This window comes from Vigna umbellata, chromosome 4 (assembly GCF_029865625.1).
Source record: "Vigna umbellata cultivar VRB3 chromosome 4, Vumbellata_1.0, whole genome shotgun sequence".
Classification (NCBI taxonomy): domain Eukaryota; kingdom Viridiplantae; phylum Streptophyta; class Magnoliopsida; order Fabales; family Fabaceae; genus Vigna; species Vigna umbellata.
Window position 1 is genome coordinate 65,863,500 of NC_142168.1, and position 14,521 is coordinate 65,878,020.

Genomic DNA, 14,521 nt, shown 5'->3' on the forward strand with positions numbered 1-14,521 from the left:
TAGTGGCGCCGCTAACTCAGTTGACTCGTAAAGATCAGCACCGTCGCTTGGACCGATCGTTGTGTAGGCCAGTTTCCAGGAGTTGAAGGTGAAATTAACGAGCGCTCCAGTGTTAGTTATCCGGACACGTCTAAATCATCGAGGTATATTGCGAAGCTTCTCATCAAGGTTTAGGCTGTGTGCTGATGCAAGAGAAACGAGCAGTGGCGTACGCTTCTCGACAATTGAAGATTCACGCAGAAGAAAACTATCCGACACACGACCTGGATGTTGGCAGCGGTCGTTTTGCGCTGAAGATTTGGAGGCATTTCTTGTATGGATCCACGTTCCAAGTTTTCAGTGATCACAAGAGTCTCAAGTTACCTCTTTGATCAGAAGGAGTTGAATATGAGGCAGAGGGAGGTGGCTTGAGTTCTTGAAGGATTATGATTTCGAGCTACTCTACCATCCAGGAAAAGGCGAACGTGGTAGCGGACGCTCTAAGCAGAAAAGTGGTGCATGTGTCGTCCATGATGGGCGCGAGCTGAGTTTGGTGGAAAGCTTTAGAGATCTAAGGTTACAATTCGAGTTGGAGTCGAACAGTATCAAGTGTTGTAACCTTAGAATATCCAGCGACGTGTTTGAGGGATCAGAACGAAGCAACGGAGGATGAAGAGTTAGTGAAGAATTTGATGCCCTCGGTACGGATCAGGCCAAAGAGTTTAACACTGGAACGGACGGTTTCTTACGTTATAAGGGCGGACGTGCATTCCGAATGATGGAGATCTGAAGAGAATTATCTGGAGGAAGGTCATCACAGCCGTCTTAGCATGCATCCTGGCATGACCAAGATGTATCAAGACCTCCGAAATCATTTGGTGGCCTGGAATGAAGAGTGATGTCGCTCGTTTTGTGGCATCATGTCTAACTTGTCAACGTCAAAGGCTGAACACCAAAGACCTGGCGGATTACTTCAGCAACTGGAAATTCCCGAATGGAAGTGGGATAGCAATCCATGGACTTCGTGACTCATCTACCACGCACGGTCAGGAATCATGATTCAATTTGGGTGATCGTGGATAGGCTAACGAAGAGCGCCCACTTTCCTGGCAGTGAATTTGAAGATGTCGATGACCAATCTGGCCAAGCTCTACATTCAGGAAATTGTTCGTCTGCATGGAGTGCCGTCGAGCATAATTTCTGACCGAGACACGAGGTTCACATCCTCGGTTTTGGCAATCCTTGCAAGGTGAGTTGGGAAGCAAGTTGCAGATGAGTTTAGCTTATCACCTCAGACGGACGGCCAATCGGAGAGGACCATCCAGACGCTTGAAGACTTACTGAGAACGTGCGTCCTAGATCACTTAGGCGTTTTGGGATGAAGTCTTGCCACTGGTGGAATTCACGTATAATAATAGCTTTCAGGCTAGCATTGGAATGGCACCGTTTGAAGCTCTCTATGGTAGAAGATGTCGAACGCCACTCTGTTGGTTCCAGGAAGGAGAGAACGTGCTAACTGGACCCGAACTTATCCAGCAGACGACAGAGAAAGTGAAGTTAATCCAGGACAGGTTGAAAACGTCGAGGAGCAGGCAGAAGTCCTATGCCGACAAGAGAAGAAGACCGTTAGAGTTCCAAGTGGCGATCACGTATTCCTTAGACTGAATCCAACCACGGGAGTCGGCAGAGCTATGCGACCAAAGAAATTATCCCCGAAGTTCGTCGGACCTATCAAATACTAAGAAGATTGGCCCAGTAGCGTACGAGCTAGCATTGCCTCCCAACTGTCGAACCTTCACCCAGTTTCCACGTTTCCCAACTTCGGAAATACATAGCGAACCCATCCCACGTACTGTGAGTTGGAAGACGTTCAAACTTCGTCCAGACCGAACATTGGAGATGCAGCCGGTGCGCATTGTAGAGAGTGATACCAGATATTACAAGCGGAAAGCTGTCCGAATGGTGAAAGGTAGTGTGGAATGAAAAGGCGGGGCGACATACGTGGGAAGTCGAGAGTGCCATAAAGGAATTGTACCCTCACTTATTCTCGGGTAATTCTTAATTTTCGAGAGACGAAAATTTTTGTAGTTAGGGGAGAATGTAAGACCCTAGTAAAAACGAGCGCCATTAATCCTGTCTCATCCTCATTAATTGCCCTAAAAACCCTTCTGCCGTGCATTAAAAACGCAATTCCAGACTCACTGCCTTCCTGCCAGGTGTCGTGATGGAATGTTCCTAAATCAGTAGTGGAAGACAAGTGGCAGCAAGAGAACGGACGTTGGTTTTTAAAACAAAAAATGAATTTTCTGAAGTCCGCAATCACTCTTTGCATGCACTCTTCTTCTTCTTCAGATTCTAACTTTTCATATTCTTCACCTTCTCTCTCTAGAAACCTCTACCTTCTCTCTACTGAAACTTCTTCTTTCTCTTCTCCGTTCACGTTTCAGAAACCGTAGAACCATTCCTGGTGTCGTGAGCTTCGTTTTGAACCGATCACCTCAACGTTCTGATACTGGTAAGTCTCTTCTTCGTCGAACGTTTTCTGTCTCATGCAAAGCCAAATCCTGGTTGCATGAAGGGTTGAGTTCTTAGTATTTCTTGGTTTTTATGGTTAGATCGGGTTGGAAGAATTAAGTGATCCTGTGTGAGTAGAGAACTGTTAGCGGACGAACCAAACACCTTGAGTTAGGACGTTCACTTCTGATCCAAGGTAAGGGAAGCTTATTAAATTTAATTCTTGAGGTATACTGTGATGCATGACTATTCTGTGAGTTACACTGTGTCGGATGCCTGTTCTATGAATTTTATTGAGTATGATCTATGATATCAGACTTTACTATATGATTTTGATGATGAGATAATGTACGAAAAATATGGATTATGCTATGTTATGAGTAAATTAATGTATGAAAGTTTATACTGAAAAATGTGTTTACCGTAAGTTGAATTTAAGTATGAAATTCTATGATAATGAATGTTCGATATCGAAACGGTCTTTGACCGATCGGTATTTTCAGTAACTCCTTTGAAATAGTTGAACTCTTTCATTTGGGAAGAATTCTGATTGAGTATGTGTTGTGTCGGTCTTCTACTTAGAGCTCATAATGAATAGTGTCGAGTACCTTTGTTAATACAGATCATCCATCTGTGTCGACCGACAATGTCGAGTACCATTGTTAATATAGATCATCCATCTGTGTCGACCGACAGTATCAAGTACCATTGTTAACATAGATCATCCATCTGTGTCGACCGACAGTATCAAGTACCATTGTTAATACAGATCATCCATCTGTGTCGACCGACAATGTCGAGTACCATTGTTAATATAGATCATCCATCTGTGTCGACCGACAGTATCAAGTACCATTGTTAACATAGATCATCCATCTGTGTCGACCGACAGTATCAAGTACCATTGTTAATACAGATCATCCATCTGTGTCGACCGACAATGTCGAGTACCATTGTTAATATAGATCATCCATCTGTGTCGACCGACAGTATCAAGTACTATTGTTAATACAGATCATCCATCTGTGTCGACCGACAGTGTCGAGTACCATTGTCAATACAGATCATCCATCTGTGTCGACCGACAGTGTCGAGTACCATTGTCAATACAGATCATCCATCTGTGTCGACCACCCTTCTTAATGTAGGTCGTCCATCTGGGTCGACCGACCGTGTCGAGCCGCCTTGTAATATAGGTCGTCCATTTATCTTGAAGCCGGTATTACTTTATCTCGGAAAGGGGCAAGTTCTTCGGTCTCGTTCCTCACATTAGTTCTCGTTATAAAGAGGTAGTGATTTTATGTACTTGGACTGAAAGACAAAAAGACAAAAATGAAAATAAAAGTGAAAGATTAAAAATGATGAACATTATATGAGGTGAACTATGGTTGTGAATTTTGGACGAGCGTTCCAAGGAGGAACGACTCATGGTTGAATATGGAATTTTGTAAAGTATGACTGTGGGCATGCTAATGCTGGCTTGGTCCATCCTGATATTCCGTGATACTCATCTTCACGTAGAGGAGAGTAATTCATGCGTGGGAATGGCAGGAGGTCCTTAGTCCATAAGTTAACATGGGCGACGTAAGAAACAGACTAACCTCGAGTGGCAGCTGTCGAGTGTAATACAGTTACTACACCACTCGGGTGCAAGGACGCCTATAGCTACACAGATTCATACAGTCCGGACGGTCAGTCTAGTATCAGGAATTGATTTGAGTTAAGGATTGATTTAATTATATGTTGTGAAATATTTGATATGTTGATGTACTATGAAATGAATGATTTTACTTGAATTAAATTCAATAAGCTTACCCTGTGTTCTCTTCCTTGCGTTGTCGATCGTCTCTGTACATCCGTCCTGTTTATGCAATGATCATCCGTGTGGATGTGAGCAGATGGTGAGGCGTTGCTCGAGGAAACACTGGAAGAGGAAAATTTGGAGGAAGCAACCCTTGTAGATGTTGAAGTGAAGGCCGAACAGTAGACGTTCGGTTAGCTGTTTGGATTAGATGTTTCATTATACTAATTTTTGGATCGACCTTTATATTATTTGGTCGATCGGTTTATATTTGTGCTTTGTAACCATTGGTTGGGTACGTTTATGTCGAGCGTGTTTTCTTATTTAACTTCTTGTAAGGCCGATCAGCCTAAACCCTTGCTTTCGTTAATTTAAGACTGATTTGTTTATCATTAATGTAATTAATTCTACTATATGGTGTTACTGTATTTTGGGATGTTACATTAGTGGTATCAGAGCAGTTTTGTTCTATTAAAAGGACACTGTAGGTTATGAGTGCACTGTGTTTTTGCTGTGTGCTTAAAATGTGTTTAATGAGTTATTTTTCAAACTCGTTGAACATGGCTAACACTCTTCTTCTCGGTTCCAGAAAACAAATGGCTCCTAGACTCCCTCCTCCACCGCAACCTACTGACCCTGATGCGTCCAACAACGCTAGGTTGTTGGAAACGGTGATTGAGAGACTGCAACAACAGAATACCACTCTGATGGAACAGAACGCTACTCTGATGCAGCAAAACCAGAACGCCATGCAGAGTATGGAGGCATATCGTGCCAGTTCTGAAACGACCCAAAGACAATTAATGGATTTAGCAGCAACCAGACACACTCCAGGGGCGTCCTCTTCCAACGCTGCCCAGCCTGCTACTGAATGGAGCTTAGAGAGTTTCCTCCAACACCATCCGGCTAAGTTCAATGGGAAGGGCCTCCCTGATGAGGCGGATCAGTGGTTAAGGGACATGGAAAGGATCTTCAACGCCAAAAGGTGTCCAGATGAGAACCGTTTGGCGTTTACAGAGTAATTGTTAACTGGAGAAGCAAGCCACTAGTGGGCGAGCACAAGGGCTATTCTGGCAGACGCCCAACATCCTATCACTTGGGAAGTGTTCCGTGGCAAGTTTTATGAGGAGTACTTCCCTGATAGCGTCCGTTTTGCGAAGGAAGTGGAGTTTCTACAGCTGGTTCAAGGTGGGATGTCGGTTTCCGAGTATACCAATAGGTTCAAGCACCTTGTTCGATTCAATACGATGGCCACCAGTGAGGAGTGGCAGTGTAGGAAGTTCGAGAATGGACTAAGGAGCGACCTGAAGGTGTTGATATCAAGTTTATGCATTCGGTCATTTCCTGCAATGGTGGAAAGAGCCAAAGTACTAGAGAAGAATATGGCAGAGGTGGAACGACAAAAGAAGCAGCCACAGGTGGTTAGAGGACCGGTCGTATCCAGGGGTACTGCTAATATGAGAAGTACTCCTTACGCTCGTCCAAGTCAATCAAATACAAGTGGATCACGAGCGCTAATCACTGCCGGACAGTCTGGACAGCCCGGAAACATTACTTGTTTCCAATGTGGAGGACCACACTATCGTTCGTCCTGCCCTCAACTAGTGGGAGGTAAATTCTGCACTCGATGTAGAAGAAATGGGCACTTGGAGAGTGAGTGCAACATGGGTGGACGAGCTGTGTTGAGGCCACCAAATGCTGGAAGGAATCAACCGAGAGGTGGCAGAGCACAAGCAGTGGGGCGCGTATATGCTATAACTGGGGCGGAAGCAGCGAGTTCAGGTAACCTTATAACCGGTGAATGCTTGCTGTATGGGATATCTTGTCGTGTGCTGTTTGATTCGGGGGCGACTCACTCCTTCATCTCGAAGGCGTGTGTTGAGAAATTGGGAATAGTTGAGAGAGATATGCAGTTCGACCTGGTGGTGTCGACCCCAGCGGCTGGAGAGCTTAGGACATCTACCGTATGCATTAGATGTCCTATCGTGGTTGAGGGGCGTAGTTATAAGGTGAATTTAATCTGTTTACCTTTGAAGGAATTAGAAGTGATTTTAGGAATGGATTGGTTAGCTACCAATTGCATTCTTATAGATTGTGGAGCGAAGGCATTAATCTTTCCTGGTGAAGAAGAGGAGAAATTGTCAGTGACGCTCGGTCAGTTGAAAGAAGATATTATGGAGGGCGCCAGCTGTTTTCTCATCATGACGCATGAAGACGGAGGAGTTAAGGATGCAAGTTTGGAACGATCGTCCAAGGACAAGAATAGTGGAGGACGATTGGTTGTGGACGAATTTCTTGACGTATTTCCGGAAGAAATACCTAGGCTTCCTCCTCATCGTGAAGTTGAATTCACCATTGATTTGGTGACGACAGCAGCTCCTATCTCGGTTCAGCCTTATCGGATGTCGCCTGCAGAGTTAGCTGAACTCAAGGAGCAGATTGAAGAGTTGATGGACAAGCAGTTCATCAGGCCGAGCGTATCGCCCTGGGGAGCTCCTGTACTCCTAGTTAAAAAGAAAGATGGCAGCTCAAGACTTTGCATTGACTACAGGCAATTAAACAAGCTGACCATCAAGAATAAGTACCCATTGCCAAGGATAGATGATTTGTTGGATCAACTGAATGGGGCGACTGTATTCTCGAAGATTGACTTGCGGTCTGGATATCACCAAATCAGAGTTAAAGAAGAAGACATCCAGAAGACTGCTTTCAGATCTCGTTACGGACACTACGAGTATGTAGTGATGCCGTTCGGTGTGACGAATGCACTAGCAATCTTCATGGATTACATGAATAGGATATTCAGGCCGTATTTGGACAGATTTGTGGTCGTCTTCATAGATGATATTCTCATCTATTCAAAGACCGAAGACGAACATGAGGAGCATCTTAGACTTGTACTTGGAGTGTTACGGGAGAAGGAGTTATATGCCAAGTTGTCTAAGTGTGAATTCTGGATGAAGGAGATTCAGTTTTTGGGTCATGTGGTGTCGGCTGGAGGCATCTCAGTAGATCCAGTGAAAGTGCGAGCGGTACTGGAATGGGAGAGTCCGCGTTCGGTCACTGAGGTGCGTAGTTTTGTTGGACTGGCGGGCTACTACAGACGTTTCATTGAAGGTTTTGCTAAGATAGTGGCGCCGCTAACTCAGTTGACTCGTAAAGATCAGCCGTTCGCTTGGACCGATCGTTGTGAGGCCAGTTTCCAGGAGTTGAAGGTGAAATTAACGAGCGCTCCAGTGTTAGTTATTCCGGACACGTCTAAATCATTCGAGGTATATTGCGACGCTTCTCATCAAGGTTTAGGCTGTGTGCTGATGCAAGAGAAACGAGCAGTGGCGTACGCTTCTCGACAATTGAAGATTCACGAGAAGAACTATCCGACACACGACCTGGAGTTGGCAGCGGTCGTTTTTGCGCTGAAGATTTGGAGGCATTTCTTGTATGGATCCACGTTCCAAGTTTTCAGTGATCACAAGAGTCTCAAGTACCTCTTTGATCAGAAGGAGTTGAATATGAGGCAGAGGAGGTGGCTTGAGTTCTTGAAGGATTATGATTTCGAGCTACTCTACCATCCAGGAAAGGCGAACGTGGTAGCGGACGCTCTAAGCAGAAAAGTGGTGCATGTGTCGTCCATGATGGTACGCGAGCTGAGTTTGGTAGAAAGCTTTAGAGATCTAAGGTTACAATTCGAGTTGGAGTCGAACAGTATCAAGTGTTGTAACCTTAGAATATCCAGCGACGTGTTTGAGCGGATCAGAACGAAGCAACGAGAGGATGAAGAGTTAGTGAAGATATTTGATGCCCTCGGTACGGATCAGGCCAAAGAGTTTAACACTGGAACGGACGGTTTCTTACGTTATAAGGGCCGGACGTGCATTCCGAATGATGGAGATCTGAAGAGAATTATTCTGGAGGAAGGTCATCACAGCCGTCTTAGCATGCATCCTGGCATGACCAAGATGTATCAAGACCTCCGGAAATCATTTTGGTGGCCTGGAATGAAGAGTGATGTCGCTCGTTTTGTGGCATCATGTCTAACTTGTCAACGTGCAAAGGCTGAACACCAAAGACCTGGCGGATTACTTCAGCAACTGGAAATTCCCGAATGGAAGTGGGATAGCATATCCATGGACTTCGTGACTCATCTACCACGCACGGTCAGGAATCATGATTCAATTTGGGTGATCGTGGATAGGCTAACGAAGAGCGCCCACTTCCTGGCAGTGAATTTGAAGATGTCGATGACCAATCTGGCCAAGCTCTACATTCAGGAAATTGTTCGTCTGCATGGAGTGCCGTCGAGCATAATTTCTGACCGAGACACGAGGTTCACATCTCGGTTTTGGCAATCCTTGCAAGGTGAGTTGGGAAGCAAGTTGCAGATGAGTTTAGCTTATCACCCTCAGACGGACGGCCAATCGGAGAGGACCATCCAGACGCTTGAAGACTTACTGAGAACGTGCGTCCTAGATCACTTAGGCGTTTGGGATGAAGTCTTGCCACTGGTGGAATTCACGTATAATAATAGCTTTCAGGCTAGCATTGGAATGGCACCGTTTGAAGCTCTCTATGGTAGAAGATGTCGAACGCCACTCTGTTGGTTCCAGGAAGGAGAGAACGTGCTAACTGGACCCGAACTTATCCAGCAGACGACAGAGAAAGTGAAGTTAATCCAGGAGAGGTTGAAAACGTCGAGGAGCAGGCAGAAGTCCTATGCCGACAAGAGAAGAAGACCGTTAGAGTTCCAAGCTGGCGATCACGTATTCCTTAGACTGAATCCAACCACGGGAGTCGGCAGAGCTATGCGACCAAAGAAATTATCCCCGAAGTTCGTCGGACCCTATCAAATACTAAGGAAGATTGGCCCAGTAGCGTACGAGCTAGCATTGCCTCCTCAACTGTCGAACCTTCACCCAGTTTTCCACGTTTCCCAACTTCGGAAGTACATAGCGAACCCATCCCACGTACTGGAGTTGGAAGACGTTCAACTTCGTCCAGACCGAACATTGGAGATGCAGCCGGTGCGCATTGTAGAGAGTGATACCAGATATTACAAGCGGAAAGCTGTCCGAATGGTGAAGGTAGTGTGGAATGAAAAGACGGGCGACACTACGTGGGAAGTCGAGAGTGCCATAAAGGAATTGTACCCTCACTTATTCTCGGGTAAGTCTTAATTTTCGAGGACGAAAATTTTTGTAGTTAGGGAGAATGTAAGACCCTAGTAAAACGAGCGCCATTAATCCCTGTCTCATCCTCATTAATTGCCCTAAAAACCCTTCTGCCGTGCATTAAAAACGCACTTCCAGACTCACTGCCTTCCTGCCAGGTGTCGTGATGGAATGTTCCTAAATCAGTAGTGGAAGACAAGTGGCAGCAAGAGAACGGACGTTGGTTTTTAAAACAAAAAATGAATTTTCTGAAGTCCGCATCACTCTTTGCATGCACTCTTCTTCTTCTTCAGATTCTAACTTTTCATATTCTTCACCTTCTCTCTCTAGAAACCTCTACCTTCTCTCTACTGAAACTTCTTCTTTCTCTTCTCCGTTCACGTTTCAGAAACCGTAGAACCATTCCTGGTGTCGTGAGCTTCGTTTTGAACCGATCACCTCAACGTTCTGATACTGGTAAGTCTCTCTTCTTCGTCGAACGTTTTCTGTCTCATGCAAAGCCAAATCCTGGTTGCATGAAGGGTTGAGTTCTTAGTATTTCTTGGTTTTTATGGTTAGATCGGGTTGGAAGAATTAAGTGATCCTGTGTGAGTAGAGAACTGTTAGCGGACGAACCAAACACCTTGAGTTAGGACGTTCACTTCTGATCCAAGGTAAGGGAAGCTTATTAAATTTAATTCTTGAGGTATACTGTGATGCATGACTATTCTGTGAGTTACACTGTGTCGGATGCCTGTTCTATGAATTTTATTGAGTATGATCTATGATATCAGACTTTACTATATGATTTTGATGATGAGATAATGTACGAAAAATATGGATTATGCTATGTTATGAGTAAATTAATGTATGAAAGTTTATACTGAAAAATGTGTTTACCGTAAGTTGAATTTAAGTATGAAATTCTATGATAATGAATGTTCGATATCGAAACGGTCTTTGACCGATCGGTATTTTCAGTAACTCCTTTGAAATAGTTGAACTCTTTCATTTGGGAAGAATTCTGATTGAGTATGTGTTGTGTCGGTCTTCTACTTAGAGCTCATAATGAATAGTGTCGAGTACCTTTGTTAATACAGATCATCCATCTGTGTCGACCGACAATGTCGAGTACCATTGTTAATATAGATCATCCATCTGTGTCGACCGACAGTATCAAGTACCATTGTTAACATAGATCATCCATCTGTGTCGACCGACAGTATCAAGTACCATTGTTAATACAGATCATCCATCTGTGTCGACCGACAATGTCGAGTACCATTGTTAATATAGATCATCCATCTGTGTCGACCGACAGTATCAAGTACCATTGTTAACATAGATCATCCATCTGTGTCGACCGACAGTATCAAGTACCATTGTTAATACAGATCATCCATCTGTGTCGACCGACAATGTCGAGTACCATTGTTAATATAGATCATCCATCTGTGTCGACCGACAGTATCAAGTACTATTGTTAATACAGATCATCCATCTGTGTCGACCGACAGTGTCGAGTACCATTGTCAATACAGATCATCCATCTGTGTCGACCGACAGTGTCGAGTACCATTGTCAATACAGATCATCCATCTGTGTCGACCACCCTTCTTAATGTAGGTCGTCCATCTGGGTCGACCGACCGTGTCGAGCCGCCTTGTAATATAGGTCGTCCATTTATCTTGAAGCCGGTATTACTTTATCTCGGAAAGGGGCAAGTTCTTCGGTCTCGTTCCTCACATTAGTTCTCGTTATAAAGAGGTAGTGATTTTATGTACTTGGACTGAAAGACAAAAAGACAAAAATGAAAATAAAAGTGAAAGATTAAAAATGATGAACTTGTGAATTTTGGACGAGCGTTCCAGGGAGGAACGACTCATGGTTGAATATGGAATTTTGTAAAGTATGACTGTGGGCATGCTAATGTTGGCTTGGTCCATCCTGATATTCCGTGATACTCATCTTCACGTAGAGGAGAGTAATTCATGCGTGGGAATGGCAGGAGGTCCTTAGTCCATAAGTTAACATGGGCGACGTAAGAAACAGACTAACCTCGAGTGGCAGCTGTCGAGTGTAATACAGTTACTACACCACTCGGGTGCAAGGACGCCTGTAGCTACACAGATTCATACAGTCCGGACGGTCAGTCTAGTATCAGGAATTGATTTGAGTTAAGGATTGATTTAATTATATGTTGTGAAATATTTGATATGTTGATGTACTATGAAATGAATGATTTTACTTGAATTAAATTCAATAAGCTTACCCTGTGTTCTCTTCCTTGCGTTGTCGATCGTCTCTGTACATCCGTCCTGTTTATGCAATGATCATCCGTGTGGATGTGAGCAGATGGTGAGGCGTTGCTCGAGGAAACACTGGAAGAGGAAAATTTGGAGGAAGCAACCCTTGTAGATGTTGAAGTGAAGGCCGAACAGTAGACGTTCGGTTAGCTGTTTGGATTAGATGTTTCATTATACTAATTTTTGGATCGACCTTTATATTATTTGGTCGATCGGTTTATATCTGTGATTTGTAACCATTGGTTGGGTACGTTTATGTCGAGCGTATTTTTCTTATTTAACTTCTTGTAAGGCCGATCAGCCTAAACCCTTGCTTTCGTTAATTTAAGACTGATTTGTTTATCATTAAATGTAATTAATTCTACTATATGGTGTTACTGTATTTTGGGATGTTACAGGTAATGATTTGAGGGAGAAGGATTTGATAAATTTAAGTAGATTTGAGAATATTAAGAATGGATTTAAAATTAAAATTTATGAAAGTTTTCGTAAAATTTGATAGATAAAAAATGTATTAATTAATAGAAATTAAATATTATAAAAAAATGTCGTGTAAAAGTAACATTAAATTATATTTATTATATAAAATAAATTTTAAGTATTGAAAACCAAAAGAAATAATAAAAAAAAGTAAAATGAAATTATTTTTTGTAATCTTCACCCACACGAAAAATAATTACAAATAAACTTCACTCACACAATCCACCATTATAATATTTTTATTAAACTCAAATATAAATATTTGTATTATAAAAATGTATAATTTATAATAGTGAATAAAAAAGAAGTTGAAATATTACTAGGGGTTTGTTTTCTTTACTCCTAAATTAATGGTGAAAGAAATATATTAATCAGATGATGGACCAATTTTGTGGGTGGTGGTGGAGGAGGTGTATGAGTTAGACAATTGGCCTTGAAAGTAAGAGGGTTTCGTTCATCTTTGTTTTCTGATATATTATTGATTAAAAAGAGGACCTTTTTGAGGGGAACAATGAGAGAATATGTCATGAGTGATTTACTCGTGCTGGAATGTATTCTCAACTTACTTAAATTCGGTTACGCTATGTAATGAAGGTTATATGTAATTGGTTCTTTCTTTCTTGTACTTGATTACTTAAATTAAAAATGATAATATATGAGGACAAACTAGACATTTCATCAAAAATTGTTTTAAATTTGTACAAAGTGTGAAGATTGGAATTTTAAGTAACCCAGCAAATGATAACAATTAGAAAATAAAGTATTAAAGTAGATAGGTATATTAAAATAATGAAATCGAATAATTTATTTTAAAATAATCTTATAATATAAATAAAATTTTCTAAAACTCGGTTCATCATCTAAATCACTTCTATCTCTCTAGAACATTATCCTTCTTGAGTTCTCTCACTTCTCTCTACTCTTTCTCACTCCTTGATCCACTATTTGACAATCAGAAGGTACCTAGGAGATCACAACGTCGAAGTCTACCCATTTGCCCGATCAACTTCTCGATTTGAGCAAGTAAGTTTCGTTCCTCTTTTCTAGGTTTTCTCTAATTCTATGATCATACAGAAATTCTGTCTTGCATGTGTTTGAAGTCTCCTTCTCTTGATTCTTAGTTCAATTTAAGTTCTAAGAGTCGTTTCCTATCACCGATTGGTGATTTGTAAGTGTTTCTAGAATTTTCTTATGGTGCCAGCAAACTGTCGGGGTTTCTGTGAGTTGTGCAGAGTTTAGTCGAGGTAAGGGGAGCTAGGTTACTGCTTTAATTATGATTTAGTGGATATGAGTGATGATGCATGTGCACTTCGTATGGATTGAACTAATATGTTGAATTTTAGAGTATATGTATTATGTGTGATTGAATGTTGTGAGAATGAATTGATAAACTATGTAATGGATTGAGTTGAGTTATGTTTGAACTGTGATTGAATGGGTGTTAAGTCAGAATCTGTGATAAGAAGGCTTGATAATGAGTAGTAGGAGTAGTGTATCTTTGATTTTGGGCTAGTTTCAAGGAAGTGGTGAAAATGAGAATTTAAGGTTTGATGTTCAATTGGTCTATTGGGACAGTTTGGGTAAGTCAAATGTGACTTGTTTGAGTCCTTAAATTGCTTAAACATGTGTCAAAAATGGTAGAACATGAATTGGGTCCATAAGTTGCTGATTTGTGAGTTTTGAAGAGTTAATTGCTTAGGGAACACTTTAAAATGATGATAGTAAGGTTTAGAAACACTTGCTCAAATCTAATTAGGTATATAACAAAATTTAGGAGGATTAGAAGTTGGGCAAAGTCTTTTGAATTGGTAAATTTTGGGTAGGGGGCATAATTCTACAGATTTTGGTGCTATAGATTATGCAGACTCGCTAAGTGAGTGGAGTCGCTCAACAAGTGGTTGTGTAGACAGACCCTCTATTTGAGGATTCGCATAGCGAGAAGGTGCGTTGAGCGAATGATTGAGGTCTGAGAGCATTGTTAATTTAATTTGATTAGAAAATGGGTGAGCTCTGCGAGTGAGTTAGGGGTCTGGGCCACTGTTTGAACTTTCACATAGCGAGTTGGGGCTCTAAGCGAGGGGTTGGGGTCTGGTACCACTAGTAGTTTAATTCGCTCAGCGATTTGGGTCGTTGTGCGAGTAAAGTCTATGGTCGCTCTGTGGGTGTGTGCGCAGAGCGACTGTTCTAGATTGCCATGTATTCTTTCTTCTTTGATCTTTATTGGTTTATGTTATGTAATTGATTCAATTGTGGATGATGTATGAGCATTATGTAAGTATCAAAGTAATGTGTAT

General features: G+C 42.2%; 1 protein-coding gene across 1 annotated transcript; it reads left to right on the forward strand.

Moving 5' to 3' along the window:
* Window positions 1-4,890: 4,890 nt before the first annotated feature.
* On the forward strand, window positions 4,891-7,964 carry LOC148200978 (uncharacterized). Its single transcript, XM_088113103.1, is given in 5 exon segments — window positions 4,891-6,076; window positions 6,386-6,792; window positions 6,940-7,326; window positions 7,423-7,688; window positions 7,871-7,964. Coding segments are annotated over 5 exon segments (2,340 nt in total).
* Window positions 7,965-14,521: the final 6,557 nt, after the last annotated feature.